The following is a 23,299-nucleotide window of genomic DNA, read 5'->3' on the forward strand; positions in this document are numbered from 1 at the left end:
ACATGGAATGGAGCAAACATGTGGTTTCCATATGTTTGATGTGTTTGATACCGTTCCATTTATTCTATTCCAACCATTACAATGAGCCCGTCCTCCTATAGCTTCTCCTACCAGCCTCCACTGACACACACACACCCGAGCATGCTTAAAACAAATTGTTCCACAAAATCACCACGATGTATTCTGACCCACGAAAGGAAAAAACATGCTGGACCATGTATATACAAACATCCGTGACGCGTACAAAGCCATCTCCCGCCCACACTTCGACCAATCAGATCACGTCTCTCTGTTCCTACTCCCCGCCAACAAGCAGCAACTCAAGAGGGAGCCACCAACATAGAGAATCAATGCTTCAGAACTGTTTTGAGAATACTAATTGGAATATGTTAAGAAATGTATCCACCCAGGAATCATTCACCAACATTGAGGAATGTACATCGTCAGTCACAGGCATCATTAGGAAGTGTGTTGATGATGTTGTACCCACAATGACAATCCGGACATACCTCAACCAAAATCCCTGGATGCACAGGGATATCCGTACCATGCTGAGTGCCCGTACTGCAGCATTCAATGCCAGCATAACGAACCCCGATGACTCGGTGGCGTGCGACGCATACAAGGCAAGCAGGTACGACCTCTCTAAATGCATTAGGGTTGCAAAAAGACAATACAGGCTCAAACTTGAATTGATGTTGGACAACTCAGATTTAGGACACATGTGACTAGGACCACAGACTATCACAGACTACAAAGGCAAATCCAGCTGTGTGGTGCCCACCAAAGCCTCCCTCCCAGATGAGCTTAACACATTGTATGCTTGCTTCGAGGCAGACAATAACGAACCATCCAGGAAGACTCTCGCTGCTCTGGACGACCAGGTAATTTCGCTCTCCGAGGCTGACTTGAGGAAAACTCTCAAAAGAGTGGAAACTCCTAATGGCGCCGGCCCAGAGTGTGTGCTGACCAGCTGGCGGGCGTCTTCTCGGATATCTTCAACCTGTCCCTGTCCCAGGCTGTAGTCCACACTTGCTTCAATGAGACCATCATCGTCACAGTGCCCAAGAAAAACAAGGTGACATGCCCAAATGACATTCCCGTCACAATCACCAGGTCATCATGTAGTGCTTTGAGAGGCTGGTCATGGCCCACATCAAGGCCAGCATGCCAGGCACACTGGACCCACTCCAATTTGCCTACCGCTCCAACAGATCCACGAAAGATGCCATTTCCATCGCTATTCACACGGCCATAACACATCTGGACAAGAGGAACACCTACTCTACATGACCAAAAGTATGTGGACACCTGCTCGTCGAACATCTCATTCCAAAACATAACAGCCTCCACTCTTCTGGGAAGGCTTTCCACTAGATGTTGGAACATTGCAGCGGGGACTTGCTTCCATTCAGCCACAAGAGCATTAGTGAGGTTTTGCACTGATGTTGGGCGATTTGTCCTCGCTCGCTGTCGGCGTTCCAATTCATCCCAAAGGTGTTCCATGGGGTTGAGGTCAGGGCTCTGTGCAAGCCAGTCAAGTTCTTCCACACCAATCTTGACATACCATTTCTGTATGGACCTCGCTTTGTGCACAGGAGCATTGTCATACTGAAACAGGAAAGGACCTTCCCCAAACTGTTGGAAGCACAGAGTCATCTAGAATGTCATTGTATGCTGTAGTGTCACGGATCCCTCCAGAACTGTCATTACGCACACCTGGTCCCCATTTCCTTGATTCGTAATTGTATAAGTGTGCCCTTTGATCACCGTGTTCTTGTTGGTTATTGTTACAATGTCCGTTGGTCGTGTGAGTACCTGTGCCGTGTTGTTTTGGCTTTCGTGCCACTTGTATTGCACAGATGATTACGGTTCTCATCCCATATGGTATCATTGAGCACTTGTGTTATTTATTCGAGGTACTCCTTGCTCTTTTGTTTGGGTTTCAACCCTGTGTTTTGTATGCGTATTTGTTTGGTCTTCGTCCCCGTGCCTGTAATTTGGGTATAATAAAAAACCCTGTTACGCATTCCTGCGCCTGTCTCCCGATCCTTCATACCAACGTGACATGTAGCATTAACATTTCCCTTCAGTGAAACAAAGGGGCCTAGCCCGAACCATGAAAAACTGCCCCAGACCACTATTCCTCCTCCACCAAACTTTTCAGTTGGCACAATGCATTCGGGCAGGTAGCGTTCTCCGGGCATCCGCCAAACCCAGATTCGTCTGTCAGACTGCTATATGGTGAAGCGTGATTCATCACTCCAGAGAATGCGCTTCCAGTGCTCCAGAGTCCAATGGCAGTGAGCTTTACACCACTCTAGCCGATGCTTGGCATTGTGCATGGTGATCTTAGGCTTGTTTGTGGCTGCTCTGCCATGGAAACCCATTTCATGAAGCTCCAGATGAACAGTTCTTGTGCTGACGTTGCTTCCAGAGGCAGTTTGGAACTCGGTAGTGAATGTTGCAACCGAAGACAGACGATTTTTACACGCTACGCACTGCAGCACTCAGCAGTTCTGTTCTGTGAGCTTGTGGCCTACCACTTCGCGGCTGAGCCATTGTTGCTCCTAGACGCTAATTTATATCACACTGATAGTAAGAGCATGTGGATATAAGCATCTGGTCCTCTGTACCTCAGTTGGTAGAGTATGGCGTTGGTGCTTGTAATACCAGGATAGTGGGTTCGATTCCTGGGACCCCCGGTAACAAAAATTAATGCACGCATGACTGTATGTCGCTTTTGATAAAAGCGTCTGCTAAATGGCTTTTATTATTACAGTATATTACATGTAGGCCGAGTACGTGTGACCGATATACTCCAGTCCTGCAAGCAACCTTCTTCACCCTTGAAACAATGGAGAAAAATGCCTCCCTATCAGTAATAGATGTCAGATAAACTCCCAGAGGAACAGGACTCACACACAGATAGCTGTTGTTCTGCCACCTTATCAGCCCCCTGACAAGCCTCTTTCTGCTGTGACTGTTTCATTAAACAAATTAAACAATTTAGTTGTTAAATTGAGAGAAAGGAAATAGATTTTCCATGGCCTGTCGTGGGAACAACAGGAAATGACCAAGGGCCACCAGACATAACTAACTGGATTTACATGATGTGTTCATGTACCATTATTTTAGACCCAACACCTGGGATCTGTTGGGGCATTTCTGCGGGATTGGATCATCTGTTGTTTTCACACATTTTTTTCTTTGACATGTTCATTTTAATGTAGTTCCAGTCTGTTGTCGTCCGGACAGACTCCGGTACAGAGTTGCAGTCACCCAAGTCATAAACTGTTCCCTCTGCTACCGCACGGCAAGCGGAACCGGAGCGCCGAGTCTAGGACCAAAAGACTCCTTAACAGCTTCTACCCCCAAGCCATAAAACTGCTGAACAGTTAATCAAATGACCAGCGGACTATTTACATTGACCCGCCTTTTTGTTTTTACACTGCTGCTACTCGTTGTTTATTATCTATACATAGTCACTTTACAAATTACCTAGACTAACCTGTACCCCCGCACATTGACTCGGTACCGGTACCCCCTGTTTATAGCCTCATTATTGTTATGTAATTTTCTTTTGTTACTTAAAAAAAAAAAAAATTTACTTTAGTTTATTTAGTAAATATTTTCTTAACTCTATTTCTTGAACTGTGTTGTTGGCTAAGGGCTTGTAAGTAAGCATTTCACGGTTCTACATCTGTTGTATTCGATTTGATATGATTTGCAGGGAGGAGACATGATAGTGTCAGCGTTGGAGTGTGTGTGGCCCCCCATGGTGCTTCAATGAGATGAGATGGTCTGTTCGTGTTTGTGTGAGCGTGCGTGTGTGTGTGTGTGTCACCTGGGGCGACCCAGCGGCTCAGACATTTGGGCCATGGTGCACGTGAATAGCATGGGTAATGGCATCCAGCATCCATCATCTAGCCCTGTCTCCTCTACATTGCAGGCTGATGTCAGAGACAGACCCAGGCCTGGTCTGCCCTAGGCTACTGGCAACAGCAGACGCAGTAGACTGATTGTAAAACACGGAAGGATGCTGTTATTTAGTGAAGACAGGACAACATAGGAAGACTGTCTTGTTGTTGTGTTGTCTACCTAATATAAAAAACAGTTATGGTCACTCAACACAGTCACAATTTATTTACCAGGTGTAGAATCTTAATTTGACCTGTTTCTCACAGCTGGATTCATGCAGCAACAGGAAATGTGAATAATTGTGGGAATTATAACTAATGAACATTTTTGTTGGGGTTGATACATTTTTAGTTAGGGCAAATCTTGTCTGAAATTTAAAGTGGAAATTGCTAACTTTAGAAGCCTTTTTAAATCTCGAATACACTACACGTTTGCATTTCCTGCTGTACGGGACATTTCCTGCAACATCTGTATTCTCATATCTGTCTTCAACGCCAGCGTGATTGTCCTGTTCCAATCCCGCTCACCATACGGCAATTACAGGACCGTTTTACCAAACAAACAGACAAGAGTTCATGTCCTCCTTGGAATCTTCTTCAGTGCAAGTGAGTGTGTGTGTGTCTGTCTGTCTGTCTGTCTGTCTGTCTGTCTGTCTGTGGATGAGAGAGGACTGTCACAGAATATCAAGTGGTGATTCAGTGATGATTTCTCCTGCTGTCCTGCCACCTGTTCTGTTCTATCAGTCACACACACACACACACACACACACACACACACACACACACACACACACACACACACACACACACACACACACACACACACACACACACACACACACACACACAGTTAACAGAGTCATGTCACTGTGAATTCACAACACAGCTTGTTTACCAACGCACAGCTCCCCAAAATCAAACATCATCACTATAATGCTACTTTACCCAGCAGAATCAGAGACAGAATCAAGACTCACTGTTGTCTCTCAACAACGAACGAAACACATCACTATATACAGTAATGCTGTTTTACCCAGTCAGTGACACACCAAAGAACTCCATTGGAGGTTATACATACAACTTTCTTTACACTTGAAGAGCTTCTTTCCACAACGCTAACATTTTTATTTTCACGACAAGGGGCTGTTCAATGACTGTATTTTTTTTTTTTTATCTCTCAAAAAAATCATTTTTTTTTGTGAAAAGCTATATCGTCACACTCTCAGATCATTTTTTTTTATTTTATCTTAATGGGCTAGTCAGTTAAGAACAAATTCTTATTTTCAATGACGGCCTAGGAACAGTGGCGGCCTTGTTCAGGGGCAGAAAGACAGATTTTTTACCTTGTCAGCTCAAAGATTCGATCTTGCAACCTTTCGGTTACTAGTCCAACGCTCTAACCACTCGGCTACCTGCCACCCCAAATAAGGAGTACTCCTAGATTTTACACAGTCAAATGTATAATAACTACACATTTTACCTAGAGTATGTGACATCAATATTTAATCAAATGTAAAAATGTAAAACATTTTATTAATACAGTAATATGAGATCTGTATGTAAAACATTTAAATTTGACATTTAAGACATTTAGCAGATGCTCTTATCCAAAGCAACTTACACTATTCATCTTAAGATAGCTAGGTGAGACAACCACATACATTCAAATATAAAGTATTCCATTCCAGCTAAACAATGGATATATAGCATTTTTCAACCAAAAAAAACACACACATTTTAATAAACATCTCCAATCTATGAATACAACATCTGAGAACACTAATATTTTACTCACTCGTCAAGGTACCCGTAAGAAATTATTTCTGGTGGGAAAAAAACAAATGTGAAAAATTGCTGGATTTAGCGTTCTGAAAATAAACCCTTCACTTGCTGCAGTCTCTCGTGACATACTTTTTTCCATTCAACGGTACTGTAGCTGACCGGCAAGCACGCGAGATTTGTGTCTGGGTGCCAAGATTACTCACTGTTGCTATGCTTATTGTCATTGAAGGCTAAAACAACAGAGCTTTGGACAGGGATTGGGCACTCAGAGATGATGGTCTAACACTGACTCAGAGGAAGTATTACGTCATTCTCATCCCCTAACTCTCCCATCCCAGGCTGATCACTAGAAGTACACTTCTATTTTGTACGTTTGACAAGGCCCTGAGAACGTCGATATATGCCTTCCGCTGTGCTCACCAAAAAAACAATAACTATTGCCCAGCACTGGCACGAACTCATGATGCTCAGAGGCAAAGTGCACTGCTCAGACTGAAATGTGCTGTTCTGTCCACTGCGTCACAGCAGTTCACAATGCTCTAGCAAGCCTTTCCCAAACCGTAGCCCCCCTAACTTGACCAATCGTAATTAATACCTAAACTTAACCCTTTGAGTTGTTTCTGTTTTAGCCCTGTAACCTTGCGGAATTAACATTGTAACCACGCTCAATTAATGCGTCAAAGATAGACGATCCATAATGCACAGGATTTCGAAGTGAAACTATGAGATCTTGTTACCCATCCTCCCCTAACTCTCCTATCTGTGACAGTGATGAAGTGCCCTGGCTGGGCTTTTCTGACTCCTCAGTGAAAAATGAAGCCATTAGTTTTGCAGGACCGACCGGTGCTGGGGTAGGGAGGGAAGATGTATGTGTGTGTCGTGTGTGTGTTGGTATGTGTGTGCTCTTAGGCATCACACGCCTGCATCACTAACCTATCCATCTCAATCACAACCCCAGCCTGAGCCTAGCCAGAACAGGATAGCATTCAGATGTGGATATGTATACATCCACTTGTATTGTGAATGGAACTTTGGCAAGTCACATTGATACTTAAAGACATGTTCTGGAACTTTGGCGACTACAAAATATTTTTTTAAGTCTCCCGCTTTGGGCTGGATTTGTCATGCATGCATAATCTATGAGCAGAATTAGTCTTACCTCAATTTACCACAAAATCCCTAGTTTGAAAGCAACTGTTTTTTTTGGAAGCTGTGCTGCACCATTTTCTCTACATTTCCACTTACGTGGGCCAGCCCCCGAGCAATTCGAGTTCTAGCCAATTAACCTCAACCCCTCGCCATTTGAGAGGCAGCTAGCAAGATAGCTCTGCTAGAGCAAGAGCAATAATGTGGTGCACTTATCTGCACATTTGTGACGTAGTACGCAATTTTTCGGGGACCACTTTTGGCTTGTGAGCGCTACTTTGACTGGCTAAAAAGGCAAAAAAAGTATACAAATGTACAGGATAATCACTTTAATACAGTATTTGAATCTAGCTTTTTGACTACAGCATAGCGATCCATTTTTGTTTATATTCAGTCTTTGTTGTGTGTTCAACACATGTCCAAACGTCCACATTGTCCTGGTGTTATAGTGTGTGTGAGTGATTTTCAATGTCCTCTCACTCACTGCAGGCAAAGCCAGGGCCTGTATCCACAAAGCATCTCAGAGCAGGAGTGCTGATCTAGGATATGTCCATGCAATCTTATTCATTATGATCTAAAAGTCAAACTTGATCCTATAGACTCTTTGTGGATACGGGCCCAGGTCTCTACACAGTATGTCCTGAAGGGAGTCAAATTTCCCCAGCTTTCTCCTCTCCTCTCCTCTCCTCTCCTCTCCTCTCCTCTCCTCTCCTCTCCTCTCCTCTCCTCTCCTCTCCTCTCCTCTCCTCTCCAACTCATCTATTAGGCTATACTTTGTTTATGTGACCTTGATCTACAGTGTGTGTACAATCGGTGTCACGAGACTTGTTTGTCCTACAGTATAGATCTGTCAGCTACTCTAGTGTTGACGCATGCATGGACCAGAGGCTGCTGCTGCGGCTGCTGTCGGCGGCCGGTTCTGTTGGTAGTGATGCATGTCGACATGTGCCTACGATCCAAAATAACCCTGACTGTGTGTGAGAGAGTGTGTGGTGTTGCTCAGTTAAGGGAAAAATACTTCATCCTGTCCAGAGATGTAACCATCAAAACTACCACAGCAGCAGCTCACTTTTCTGTGATGAGGAATACAGTATAGTATATTATTTGCATGGTTGGCTTAACAGTATGTGTTATGAGGGCTCAATAAGCCAAAAGTCGGAAACAGATAATGAGGAGCTTGTTAGGAACGTCCAGGATCAGCCTATTGTTTGCCATCTGGTGAGACAGAGTAGTTTAGAAAAATGTGATCCTCTCTCACCTCAGGAGCCTGCCATCCCAGGTTCTGTTACGCTTATAACAGGCCGCGACCTCCCCCTAATCATCCCCCACCCCTTATCTTAACATACCTACATTGTCTATTGTAACAGAGTTAGAAATGCATCCTTATACAGTTGGAAATGCAAATAAATGCATTTGTGTGAAATATAAACTTACAGTATATGCCAGGTAAACAATTGAACTGGTCTCTCTCTCTCTCTCTCTCTCTCTCTCTCTCTCTCTCTCTCTCTCTCTCTCTCTCTCTCTCTCTCTCTCTCTCTCTCTCTCTATCTCTCTCTCTCTCTCTCTCTCTCTCTCTCTCTCTCTCTCTCTCCTCCTCTGTCTATCTCTACAGAGCTTTGTGGTCATGTACGATGGGGCGAGGGTACCTTCCCCCCAAGACAGTGTCAACGGTGTGCCCCCTGCTGCCGTGAACCTGGCAGGAACAGATGCGGGGTCAGGCGTGTCAGCGTCAGTGCCCACCCCGGCCGTGCAGCCCAAGTCAGAAGAAGAGGAGGGGCCTGAGGTGGAAGAGGAGGAGCCCAGACCAGAGCCTGTCCTGGTGAAGAAGGCCCATAGGGAGATCCTAGACCACGAAAGGAAGAGAAGGGTGGAGCTGAAGTGCATGGAGCTGCAGGAGATGATGGAGGAACAAGGGTGAGTTAAGTTTGGAGGGGTACAATGCACACTGGGTTTACATTTAGAGGGATACACCCTTGTTTGGATGGTCTCTCATGTAGACACACGCTAGGCTAGTTTGGTGGATACACAGCATAGGTTATGCCTTGGTTAATGAAGATTTTTACATTGACAGGAATACACATTTGAATCTTAAAAAGCAATTTTTACATGCTCACTACAGGTTACACGATGAATTAGACTCCTGATAACAATTATACATCAAGATGCTCTAGCATGGAGAGAGAGAAACCAAAAATACCAAACAGAGCCTTCAGTTTCTACCCTTTAATAATGATCTATCATGCAGCATTTGATGCACATTACCATTCTAATCGAAAATCTCTGCACTTAAAGAAAATGACAAGACAGCACTTCTTGCCTCCAGTCAGTAATGGCTGCCAGTCAGCCTGAGCCAGAGAGCTCTGAGAGTCATTGGAAGACACAGCCACTCTCATTAGCATGCTATCACTCCTCCAGAGCTAAATAAGAGAGAGCCTTAGCGATACACTAACAGCTAAGAGGCTGGCTCTACGCTATCTACACTACTACCATGGTGGATTTGTGTGGTGACTGGCATCTGCTCTAATCCTCCTAAGGCTCTGGCTGGCTGTGGCTCATCCATTCAGCCTGTGTGCGTGCGTGCGTGCGTGCGTGCGTGTGTAAACAGGCCTTCAAGGCAGATACTTCAGGCTAGCAGACCAGCCTCATGGAGGGTACACTAAATAGGTGTTCCAGGGACAGGCATACTTCTCCAGTCTAGCTGTGACAGTCTTTAAATAAGGTGTAGTGTGACCTTGTGTCTGGCTGTGAGGTGTGAACAGAGTTATCCTCTGAGACGACTGCACTGTACACAGCCCTGGTGGAACTCACAGAGGTTTCACACTTCACATTGTTGTGTGAACTAGAAAACGATTGAGCCTCGTCATTTCTGATAGAGGTTTACTGTGACGTAAGTTATAGCATCATAATGTTTATGATGGTAGACACTTAAACGCAGAGAAATGGCTATTATTTATGAATAGAGATTTTGGATGACACAGCAGCTGGATGGCACAGCAAAGCACACTGTTGACACAGCAATGTTACTGGATGGATAGCAGTATGCAAAAATGCAGACCGTGGAAAAAAGTTGCCTCAGTACAAAGTGTATGCTACTCCCAGTTAGCAGCAGTGGTGTATGTTTGAATTGCAGGATAGGATAAGCATGTTTCGCTAGTACTGCCAAACAGCATTTCTAACATAAATTTGATCATCATGCCTACAGGAAACGCTGAGTGTACAAAACATTAGGAACACCTTCCAAGTACTTAGTTGCACCCCCACTTTTGCCCTCAGAACAGCCTCAATTCATCGGGGCATGGACTCTACAAGGTGTCAAAAACATTCCACAGGGATGCTGGTCCATTTTGACTGCAATGCTTTCCACAGTTGCTTCAAGTTGGCTGGATGTCCTTTGGGTGGTGGACCATTCTTGATACACATGGGAAACTGTTGAGCATGAAAAACCCAGCAGCTTTGCAATTCTTGACACAAATCCCTGCGCTTGGCACCTACTACCATACCCTTTTCAAAGGCACTTCAATCTTTTCTCATGCCCGTTCACCCTCTGGATGGCACAAATACACAATCCATGTCTCAATTGTCTTAAGGCTTAGAAATCCTTCTTTAAAAACCTGTCTCCTCCCCTTCATTTACACTGATTAAAGTGGATTTAACAAGGGACATCAATAAGGGATCATAGCTTTCACCTGGATTCACCTGGTCAGTCTATGTCATGGAAAGAGCAGCTATTCTTAATGTTTTGTACACTCATTGTATATTCTCTGGCAGCTGTATTCCAGTGTGTAGAAGGGTCATTCAAACTGTCCTTTAGGTGAGTCACAGTGAATAGATTGGGTAACATGAGATGCCTAACTGTCACGCTTAGGTGTATTGTATGAGAAGTGCAAGTCTAGCCCTAACCCTAAGCAGGATAAAGGGTTTTGAAGTGCATCCCCACTCCTCCAGAGCAATGAACTCATCCATGGCCCCTGCCTGGGGGTCTAGGATAAGTAGGGTCGGTTGCGTCTTAGCAACATTATCATATGTGCCTCTGCCTGGAACCCTCTTTGCTCCCCTTTCAGCCCCCCCATCCCTACCCAACAGTAAGCAGCCAACCACCCTCCCTCCCAGCCCTCCTCTCAAGTGAGGAGCCATGCTGGAACCTGGCCTCAGCCTCATTAGGGCTGATGGCGGCTGCAAGGCCATGCCTGGCTGGGCCAGATTGATGTGGCTGATAGGGAGCTGGCTGCCTGGATGTCAGCAGCAGAGGATAGGAGAGCGGCACCACTGCCATCTGTCAGACAGGGAAGGGCCCACTCTCTCTGGGCTCCAGGCGGTCCTCTCCAGGCTCTGGACTAATTGCCTCTGGTTTGGTAAATGGGCCATATGTCCAATGGAGAGCCCCAGTGACAGCTATTATAAAGTAGAACCCCATGACTACCAGTTTGTTTGTTAAGTACGATAGAGCCACGTGTTTTTATCCCAGCCCTCCATATTCCTCCACATTCAAACAAGGCCACTTTAAATGAAAAAGAGTGGGAGGGATTGGGGAGGAGGGGATAAATGGATGTAGAGAGGGATGAAGTGGAGGGAGATAGAGAGGGAGAGGAGCGCAGGGCTCAGGCATTAGAAGCAATTAAAATGGTGTCAGGAGTCTGTTTTCATCTGCTAGTGGATTAAAGCTACCGGGTCACCCTCTAACCTCCTAAGCACACACAGACACGCGCGTACGCGCACACGCACACACACACACACACACACACACACACACACACACACACACACACACACACACACACACACACACACACACACACACACACACACACACACACACACACACACACACACACACACAGGCACCCTCCAAGGCCATGGTCAGGGATTAGAATAAAGTGACAGGTTGAATACCAACCCCCCTCTAACAGCGTCCCCATCAGTGCAACTTCCCTACCATCCCCCTCTCGCCCTCCCTCCCTCCTCCCTCCCCATCCAGGATGTATTAAATCAGTGGATTAATAGTCTGCCGTGTGTTATAGCCTCACAGCATCACCCTGGGAGCCAATTAGAACAGCCAGTCAATTAAAGGAGCCTGCTCATTAAGCTATCTGAAGCCTGCCAGCCTCCCCCATTTACTGGTACTAAAGGCTTCCGGCATTTTTCGGTTCAGCTGATGCCTAGCCGAACGAGTGTGCTCGCGTACCTTCGATCTTAGCTTGAAAAGACCTTCGCCTGAAAAACAAGAAAAAATCGGCAATAGTAGAGTTTGTCCATCTTGAGATGACATAGCCAGTATACACTTCCTCAAAATAGTCCGATTTAATCTATTTTATTTGGATGTTTTTGCCGAGGAGAACTTAGTTGCGCAATTTTACATCTAACTAGGATGTTTTGAGCAGTATTTCTCAAGTAAAAAAATGGGCATTAAAACACTTAATTGAAGAATCCCTACTGTTGACCACCGACGAAGGGGCGTAGACTTGCCTCAAGACATTTTTTTGTGTGCATGATCACACACAAAAAACCTTGCAGAAGGCCAAAACAAATAAAAACATTCCAAAATGTCATCATAATATACAGTACCAGTCAAAAGTTTGGACACAAATCAAATCAAGTTTTATTAGTCGCATGCGCCGAATATCAAATCAAATCAAATGTATTTTATATAGCCCTTCTTACATCAGCTGATATCTCAAAGTGCTGTACAGAAACCCAGCCTAAAACCCCAAACAGCAAGCAATGCAGGTGTAGAAGCACGGTGGCTAGGAAAAACTCTCTAGAAAGGCCAAAACCTAGGAAGAAACCTAGAGAGGAACCAGGCTATGAGGGGTGGCCAGTCCTCTTCTGTCTGTGCCGGGTGGAGATTATAACAGAACATGGCCAAGATGTTCAAATGTTCATAAATGACCAGCATGGTCAAATAATAATAATCACAGTAGTTGTCGAGGGTGCAGCAAGTCAGCACCTCAGGAGTAAATGTCAGTTGGCTTTTCATAGCCAATCATTAAGAGTATCTCTACCGCTCCTGCTGTCTCTAGAGAGTTGAAAACAGCAGGTCTGGGACAGGTAGCACGTCCGGTGAACAGGTCAGGGTTCCATAGCCGCAGGCAGAACAGTTGAAACTTGAGCAGCAGCATGGCCAGGTGGACTGCGGACAGCAAGGAGTCATCATGCCAGGTGGTCCTGAGGCATGGTCCTAGGGCTCAGGTCCTCCGAGAGAGAGAAAGAAAGAGAGAATTAGAGAGAGCATACTTAAATTCACACAGGACACCGGATAAGACAGGAGAAGTACTCCAGGTTCGACAAACTGACCCTAGCCCACCGACACATAAACTACTGCAGCATAAATACTGGAGACTGAGACAGGAGGGGTCAGGAGACACTGTGGCCCCATCCGATGATACCCCCGGACAGGGCCAAACAGGAAGGATATAACCCCACCCACTTTGCCAAAGCACAGCCCCCACACCACTAGAGGGATATCTTCAACCACCAACTTACCATCCTGAGACAATGCAGAGTATAGCCCACAAAGATCTCCGCCATGGCACAACCCAAGGGGGGGCGCCAACCCAGACAGGAAGATCACGTCAGTGACTCAATCCACTTAAGTGGAGACGGCATGAAAGAGATTTGTACAACAGGTGTAGACCTTACAGTGAAATTCTTACTTACAAGCCCTTAACCAACAATGCAGTTTAACTTTGGTTGAGTTAACATAGGCTAATGCGATTAGCATGAGGTTGTAAGTAACAAGAACATTTCCCAGAACATAGACATATCTGATATTGGCAGAAAGCTTCAATTCTTGTTAATCGAACTGCACTGTCCAATTTACAGTAGCTATTACAGTGAAAAAAATACTATGCTATTGTTTGAGAATAGTGCACAGTTTTGAACATGAAAAGTTATTAATTAACAAATTAGGCATATTTGGGCGTCTTGATACATTTTTAACATAAATACAATGATTCATTGGATCAGTCTAAGACTTTGCACATACACTTCTACACTTCTTTGCACATACACAAAATCTAAATTGCACCTGGCTTGGAATAATACATTATGGCCTTTCTCTTGCATTTCAAAGATGATGGTACAGGTTGTTTGGGTATGACATTTTAGGCGAAAATTGAAAAAAAGGAGCCGATCCTTAAGAGTTACTCCCCACCCCCAAAAACAAATAACCAATCTAAAATTAAAATAATTGGCAAAAATATAAAATACTCACCCTACTAATTTATTTTCACTATTTTCTACATTGTAGAATAGTAGTGAAGACATAAAAAATATGAAATAACACAAATGGAATCATGTAGTAACCAAAAAAATTGTTAAACAAATATTTATATTTTATATTTGAGATTCTTCAAAGTAGCCACCCTTTGCTTTGAACAGTTGATGTTGAAATGGGTCTGTTACTTGAACTCTGTGAAACATTTATTTGGGCTGCAATCTGAGGTGCAGTTAACTCTAATGAACTTTTCCTCTGCAGCAGAAGTAACTCTGGGTCTTCTTTTCCTGTGGCGGTCCTCATGAGAGCCAGGTTCATCATCGCGGTAATGGTTTTTGCGACTTCACTTGAAGAAACTTTCAAAGTTCTTGAAATTTTACAGATTGACTGACCTTCATGTCTTAAGGCACATGAAAGTTACCATGTTCCCGAATGCATTTCTGCCAAAAAATGCATTTTGATAGAAATAAAAAAAACTTTCAAATGGCTCTCCTGTGAAGTCGTGACTTGCGACATATGCATAGTTTCCTGAAACGGGTCACATATTCTCTCTGACCTCAGTTTACCCTCTCGGTCAGGTTGTTCTGAGGATGGTAGGCCGTGGTCAGTTTGGCAACAACACCTCAGTGGTTACATAGCTCTTTGTCAATTCATGAGATGAACCTCGTCAGAGAGAAGATGATCTGGAATTCCAAATCGGGTAAAGATCTCCCTTCGCAGAATGAGGTCAGGAGTTCATCTCAGGACTCTACAAAGAGCTATGTACCTACTGAGGTGTTGTTGCCAAACTGAAAACGGCAAACCATCCTCAGACCAACCTGACCGAGATGGTATAACTGCACCCTGAAGGGGATGATTGCTTCATTTGTGGGGGATCAACACACAAGCCAGAATCATCTTCCAGAGTTCCACTTTGCGCTGAACTCTGCTGTCCAGGAGACTTCCGGGGTCACTCATACCGAACTAAACCTGGGAAGACCACTGAAAGGCCGATGGACAGATACTTGCAAAGTAACAACGTTTCACCTGACTTCTCTGCCTTTGTTGCAGTCCACCACCACCATACCTTGCTAGCCAGAGTGGAGGCCAGCATAATCAAAGCCAAGCAGTGATGGTGCAGAAACTATGGCAAACATAGATGAGCTGTGTGTTACCCACCCCAGTCTTGTGTCTGGGTCCGTTCTCGTCTTCTGTCAAAGGTGGCCAAACAGTTCACTGCAAAGCTGGCTTTGAGATGGAAATTATCTGGAGAACACTGGGGAAGATGTTCGGATGGTACATACTGTTGACCTAAAGCCCTGCTACCCTATGGCAGAAGAGCTGGATCGCAGGCAAAAGCAACGCCAGCAGGAACTCTTCTTGGAGGACTCTGATGAGTACTTCCCTGGTTTTGCTTAGTATGAACCTAGCCTACCAAAGCCTGCATCCTTTCCATTTCTACAGGCCTTGTTTTTTCATGGGGGGAGGAGTGTGGCAAAATCCTGGACGGAGCCTACACTGTGCGCTGCCACTTTAAGAGTGCACTGTCTGTCAGGATGAAGTAAATATGGCTCTCCTAAATGGGTGTGAGAGTTCTTGGTCAACGTGGCAGTTTTCAATGTGTGCGCAACCAATTGCAGAAGCCTTGGTCATTTTCAGAGTGCTTAGATTATAAAAGTTTTGTGTTTGATCGCCTGTGTTATCGCTCTACTCCTGAAGTGTTTGGAACCTGTTGTGGCCGTTCAAACCTTGGATCTCTTGGATTACTAGCAACATTGTTGTGAAGCTTTGTCAAACAAACAAATGAAAATGGGAGTCCTGGAGTTGGCCTACAACAACTAAGACCCTCGCCCCCTTCTCTTCTTCTCCTTCTCTTCTCCTTCCCTTCTCCATCTCCTGTTCTCTGACTTTGGAACATTTAAAGGCCTTGTTTTGTTTTGGCATACAAATACCCCCCCCCCCCCCACGCACACACACACTTACACACACATTCATGCACCAACTCACTCTTCACTGAATGAATACAGATTATTGCAAATCATCTAATGTTGATAACTGGGTTCTTTATTGTCTGTTACCTCTATGAAATTGCCTCGGAGTTGCTCTAATCATTAATATTGTATAAGATATAATTGGTTGGTTTACCCCGTGCTGTGACTTGTGTTTAAATGGTGTGTCTTATCCATTCTCTCCACTTGCTATCTGGTAAACAGGCGACACTCTAGGCAGTATCTTCTGCTAATGTGTGTGGGTCTGGTAGCAGTACTCTCTCTATCCTACTCTTTTCACATCGGCAGTGTAAATACCTGCCTGGCGCCCTGAACAAAAATCTGTATCTTTATCCCTCTCTAACAACTATGCTACACACTGACTTATACTCAACCAAAGTGCTACTCCCTATAGCAATGTGTTTTGGGGTATATATACAGTGGCTTCAGGAAGAATTCATACCCCACTTATTCCACACTCTGTTGTGTTACAGCCTGAATTCAAAATGGAGGACTTTTTTTCCCCTCTCACCCAGCTACACACAATACCCATAATGACAGAGTGAGAACACAGAAATATGAAACACAGAAATATGTAATATACATACGTATTCACCTTCCTGGGTAAGTCTCTAAGAGCTTTGCACACCTGGATTGTACAATATTTGCACATGATTCTTTTTTTAATTCTTCAAGCTTTGTCAATTTGGTTGTTTATCATTCCTAGGGAGCCATTTTCAAGTCTTGCCATAGATGTTCAAGCCAATATTAAGTCAAAACTGTAACTACGCCACTCAGAAACATTCAATGTCGTCTTGGTAAGAAACTGCAGTATATATTTGGCGTTGTATTTTAGGTTATTGTCCTGCTGAAAGGTGAATTTGTCTCCCAGTGTCTGTTGGAAAGCAGACAGCACCAGGTTTTCCTCTAGGATTTTGCCTGTGCCATTTCTTTTTAGCCTAAAAAACTCCCTAGTCCTTGCCGATGACAAGCATTTCATAACATGATGCAGCCACCTTCCTCTCTGGCAACTGAGTTAGGAAGGACGCCTGTATCTTTGTAGTGACTTGGTGTATTGATACACCATCCAAAGTGTAATTAATAACTTCACCATGCTCAAAGGGATATTCAATGTCTACTTTTTTAAATTATTACCAATAGGTGCCCTTCTTTACGAGGCATTGGAAATCCTCCCTGGGTTTTGTGGTTGAATCTGTGTTTGATGGACCTTACAGATAATTGTATGTGAGTTTTTTTCACCTTTATTTAACCAGGTAGGCTAGTTGAGAAGAAGTTCTCATTTACAACTGCGACCTGGCCAAGATAAAGCAAAGAAGTGCGACACAAAAAACAACACAGTGTTACACATGGAATAAACAAACATACAGTCAATAATACAATAGAGAAGGTCTATATACAGTGTGTGCAAATGAGGTAGGATAAGGGGGGTGAGGCAATAAATAGGCCATAAGTGGCGAAATTATTACAGTAAATAAAATAAATAACAATATGGTGATGAGGTAGTTGGATGGGCTATTTACAGATTGGCTATGTACAGGTGCAGTGATCTGTGAGCTACTCTGACAGCTGGTGCTTAAAGCTAGTGAGGGAGATATGAGTCTCCAGCTTCAGTGATTTTTGCAGTTCGTTCCAGTCATTGGCAGCAGAGAACTGGAAGGAAAGGCGGCCGAAGGAGGAATTGGCTTTGGGGGTGACCAGTGAATATACCTGTAGGGTACAGAGATGAGGTAGTCATTAAAAAATCATGTTAAACGCTATTATTGCACACAGAGTCCATGCAATTTATTATATTATTATCAGGAGCGGCAGGTAGCCTAGTGGTTAGATCGTTAGATCGAATCCCCAAGCTGACAAGGTAAAAATCTGTTGTTCTGCCCCTGAACAAGGTAGTTAACCCACTGTTCCCTGGTAGAACGTCATTGTAAATAAGAATTTGTTCTTAACTGACTTGCCTAAATATATTGTTGAATAAAAAATATATATGTGTTCTTAAGCACATTTGTACTCATGGTCTTATTTAGGTTTGCCATAACAAAGGGGTTAAATACTTTTTTACTTAATTTTTATACACTTGTAAAAGAAAATCTATAAACATAATTCCACTTTGACAATAGGTGGTATTGTATATAGGCCATGGACATTTTTTAATTCAGGATGTAACACAGCAAAATATGGAAAACGTCAAGGGCTGTTAATACTTTCTGAAGGCACTGTATGCTAATATCATAGTACAATGACTCCACCAAAATGCTACTAACAGTGCACAGTAGCAGTGTGTTGTTGAGTGTTATTCCAGGAAGTAATTGAGCTGTAATGAGCGTTGCATGATTAGTCCCTGTGGAGAGCCCCAGCCTCTCCTCTGTCCTATTAATGGGGTACGTAAACGATCAAGGACACACTACCTCACCTAGTTAAAACTACGCTACATACTGCTGACTGAACTCTGGCTTGGCTAGGTCCGTCATCCACAAAGACCTACAGCATCACCCACTTACTTAGTTAAAACTCGCCTTTCACAACGCCACGCTTACTTAGTTAAAACTACACACTGCTGTATGCTGGCTGAACTGAGGCTTGTCTAGCTCCTCCATCCTCAACACACTGATGGGCGATTTTAGAAAAGCTGTGATAAGACTGAGGATAGTGGTCCTTTCACCTCCCTAGCCTCCTCAGGAAGATGAGAGTATTTGCACGCGGAGCTTCAGGGAAATGGTATTTGTTGTGTAAAGTAGGATTATACACAGACAGGGAAAAACACGCATACACTCTTTGAAAAAAAGGTGCTGTCTAAAACCTAAAACAGTTCTTTGGCTGTCCCCATAGGAGAACCCTTTTGGTTCCAGGTAGAGCCCTTTTGGGTTCCATGTAAAACCCTTTCCACAGAGGGTTCTACGAGGAACACAAAATAGTTATACCTGGAACCAAAAAGGGTTCTCCTATGGGGACAGCCAAAGAATCATTTTGGAAAAGGACACACAAGAATACACATGGGATATTTGCAAACGCCTTTAAACCATATAAAGGTCGTATTGCATCGTATTGCAAAGCCAATTTCATCACAGGAGTGTAGGCTATAGATTGTGTGCTTCATATTCAGAAACTCATGATACTGTATTCAATTTTTGGGGTACCTGGGATTGAATTTGGCTTTCTCCCCAACACCTCCTCCAGCAGAGTTTTATCTCTTGACCTATGTTCAAATACATGTGTATTTGGTTATTTGTATTTGAGATACTTATTTTTTGTGTATTTGAGTATTTTCAAGTAATGTGTCCCGGATTGTTTTATAATTTCCTATAAATATCATACTATTTGAAACTATATTCAGAAACGTATTTCCAAATACATTATTTCAAATATCAAAAAGACCTGGGTTGAAAAACATGCAGTATTGAAATATTTGTATTTGAAAATATGGGTATATATATATATCCAATACTGTCCAAGTGTATTTACAAATATATTCCTATAATCAACTACTTGTATTCACACCCCCACCCCCAAAAAATACAATAATAATAATACTTACTCCCAAATGTCTTTTGAAAGTAATTTTAATACCCTAAATAGTATTTGAACCCAGGACTCTTAAGTCACTTAACATCCTGAATGCCTTATAAGGTTTACTTTAGTGTAGAAAAAGTGGGGTGTTTACACCTTGATCAGACAGACATCGTCATTGCATCAATAATAAATTCTACACTCAAACTTTTTTCATTATGTAGTCCATATTTTTTATGGATGTGGTCAAGAAACTTCACCTTTTGCTACTATTTCTGTCAAGTCTACGCATACAATTTAATGCATACGTTGGATTTATCCACACAGCACACAGAATGCACTGCAACTGCCTCTGCAATACAATGCTGCAAGGCAAACGCAGCTTTCCATTGGAAATGAATGTACAGTTGAAGTCGGAAGTTTACATACACCTTAGCCAAATACATTTAAACTCAGTTTTTCACAATTCCTGACATTTAATCCTAGTCAAAATTCCCTGTCTTGGGTCAGTTAGGATCACCACTTTATTTTAAGAATGTGAAATGTCAGAATAATAATAGAGAGAATGATTAATTTCAGCTTTTATTTCTTTCATCACATTCCCAGTGGGTCAGAAGTTTACATACACTCAATTAGTATTTGATAGCATTGCCTTTAAATTGTTTAACTTGGGTCAAATGTTTCAGATAGTCTTCCACAAGCCCATTCCTTCTGACAGAGCTGGTGTAACTGAGTCAGGTTTGTAGGCTTCCTTGCTAGCACACACTTTTTCAGTTCTGCCCACAAATGTTCTATAGGATTGAGGTCAGGGCTTTGTGATGGCCACTACAATACCTTGACTTTGTTGTCCTTAAGCTATTTTGCCACAACTTTGGAAGTATGCTTGGGGTCGTTGTCCATTTGGAAGACCCATTTGCGACCAAGCTTTAGCTTCCTGACTGATGTCTTGAGATGTTGCTTCAATATATCCACATCATACTCTTTCCTCACGATGCTATCTATTTTGTGAAGTGCACCAGTCCCTCCAGCAGCAAAGCACCCCCACAACATGATGCTGCCACCCCCGGGCTTCACGGTTGGGATGGTGTTCTTCGGCTTGCAAGCGACCCCCTTTTTCCTCAAACATAACGATGGTCATTATGACCAAACAGTTCTATTTTTGTTTCATCAGACCAGATGACATTTCTCCAAAAAGTACGATCTTTGTCCCCATGTGCTGTTGCAAACCATAGTCTGGCTTTTTTATGGCGGTTTTGGAGCAGTGGCATCTTCCTTGCTGAGCGGCCTTTCAGGTTATGTCGATATAGGACTAATTTTATTGTGGATATAGATACTTTTGTACCTGATTCCTTCAGCATCTTCACAAGGTCCTTTGCTGTTGTTCTGGGATTGATTTGCACTTTTCGCACCAAAGGACATTCATCTCTAGGACACAGAACGTGCCTTTTTCCTGAGCGGTATGATGGCTGCGTGGTCCCATGGTGTTTATACTTTTGTACTACTGTTTGTACAGATGAACGTGGTACCTTCAGGCATTTGGAAATTGCTCCCAAGGATGAACCAGACTTGTAGAGGTCTACAATTTATTTTCTGAGGTCTTGGCTGATTTCTTTTGATTTTCCCATGATGTCAAGCAAAGAGGCACTGAGTTTGAAGTTAGGCCTTGAAATACATCCACAGGTACACCTCCAATTGACTCAAATGATGTCAATTAGCCTATCAGAAGTTTCTAAAGCCATGACATACTTTTCTGGAATTTTCCAAGCTGTTTAAAGGCACAGTCAAATTAGTGTATGTAAACTTTTGACCCACTGGAATAGGGATACAGTGAATTATAAGTGAATAATCTGTCTGTAAACAATTGTTGGAAAAATTACTTGTGTCATGCACAAAGTAGATGTCCTAACCGACTTGCCAAAAGTATAGTTTGTTAACAAGAAATTTGTGGAGTGGTTGAAAAACAAGTTTTAATGACTCCAACCTAAGTGTGTGTAAACGTCCGAACTTAACTGTACTTCTGGTGTACCAAAATGCAAGGATGCTGTCGATCTGATCGAGGTGTTAGAGACAGACAGGATGAAATAGAAAAATCAAGGGAGGAATATAGGAAGGAAGTCTTGTTAAAAGAGGGGACGGTGTTTTGCTACTGTCACATGAAGTTGTATAGAGAGAGCGAAAGATCTTTCTCATTATGAAGAAGTCTTCTGAGGAGAGTGTTTTCCACAGCCAAGTAGGAACAAGCTCTTTGTAAAGTCTGCAGGGATTAATCCCCACCAAGCAGGAGCAGGAGGGATTTACCAGGCTAAGAGCAAATGCTCCTCTTATTCAATGTCACCAAGTTCAGCACTAGCCTGAGTCCCAGAACTGTTTGCTCTGTCTTGCCAACGCCACATGACAATGGCATCAAATGAGTTGGCAAGACAGCACAAACACAACTGGGACTCAGGCTATAGTTGCCTACCCTATGTGAATCTGACTTGAATCTGCTTTGGACCACCTAACCACCGTGTTTATTCCCCCAAATGTTGTTCCTATTGGTCAAGGTCTTAGTGAGGATGAGCAATCAGAAAGAGAGGCAGAGAATTGGTGCACTGTCATGTCATCCGCGGATCTGCTTATCCTCCTAGAGCTGCTGCTGCTGTGTGGGAGATGTAGAGGGCAGCTTTGTGAAGAAATCCGGTCTCTCTCCACACACCTCTCTCTCTCTCTCTCTGCTCTTTCTCTTTCCATCTTCCTCCCGCTCTCTCTGCCTTTCTCGACTCTACAGTATAAGCACATCTCACTTGAACATGTGCAACTTTATAATTTGTTATTCAATTGAATTCCTGATTTAAATTTTCTCCTCCACATGAGCGTTGAATCATTTCATTATGAAGTTGTTGCTGGTCTTTTAATTTGGTCTCTGAAATTGTAAATCAATATCACTACCCCTCTTCACCAAACCCAAAGCCACTCAATCTTACTAACTACATCATATTGGCATAAACTTATTGCACAAGTATTGATGGCCACTGCCTTTGTCCGACGTGTGCTACGGCTGCACCTGGGGATGTGAGTTGAGACGGTGTAAGAACAGTCTCTCTCTCTAGCCCAGAGACATAAGCTGTGTTCGAATACCCATACTAACATACTGTATACTACATACTTAATGAGCATATACTGCATACTATATACTATTAGTTCATTTTAGTATACTATAAACAAACAGTATGCTTTCAGTTGAGCGTACTAGCTCTTCACATGTCTACCGGATGCTGTTGCTATGCAACCTCTTGGTAGCTAGTTAGTTAGCATAACAAATTACTAGTTTGACATTTTACGACTTCGGCTATGTTCTTTAAATTCAATCTGGAGTGCGAGAGTGCGCTTGTAAATTCAGAGCGTTGTCAGATTGTCCGTTTGTAAATTCAGAGCGTTTTGCTCTTGGAGCGTACACTGGAAGCTCGGGCCGAGGAGTAGGGTTGATTTGAGCGTTCTGACCTTACAACGGTAGTCAAGCACCTAAGCTAACGTTGGCTAGCTTGCTAGCTACTTCCAGACACAAATGGGACCACTCTGGCCATTTTACTCGCCCTCGCAGAGCTGGTTAGGCTGTTCTCATGTTATCCAGAGCGTTGGTGACTGTAACTGTGCTGCTTGCAACAATTGAATTACGCTTTTCTGCCGACGTTTACTGACACCGGCCATATTCAACGGGTGGTGAGCTCACGTAAATTCATTATTCTGCTCTCTGGTACACTTAGACGAGT

At 43.4% G+C, this 23,299-nt stretch overlaps 1 protein-coding gene across 2 annotated transcripts in view; it reads left to right on the forward strand.

Moving 5' to 3' along the window:
- The window catches only part of LOC129822118 (serine/arginine repetitive matrix protein 3-like), a 156,984-nt gene that overhangs the window by 87,674 nt on the left and 46,011 nt on the right, over positions 1-23,299 (forward strand). For both annotated transcript variants that reach the window (XM_055880081.1, XM_055880090.1), the window contains exon 2: positions 8,461-8,762. In XM_055880081.1, coding sequence (XP_055736056.1) covers positions 8,473-8,762 — 290 coding nt within the window. In that variant the 5' untranslated portion in view covers positions 8,461-8,472. The remainder of the gene's footprint in view (positions 1-8,460; positions 8,763-23,299) is intronic.

The sequence above is a fragment of the Salvelinus fontinalis genome, chromosome 2 (genome assembly GCF_029448725.1).
Source record: "Salvelinus fontinalis isolate EN_2023a chromosome 2, ASM2944872v1, whole genome shotgun sequence".
Lineage (NCBI taxonomy): Eukaryota > Metazoa > Chordata > Actinopteri > Salmoniformes > Salmonidae > Salvelinus > Salvelinus fontinalis.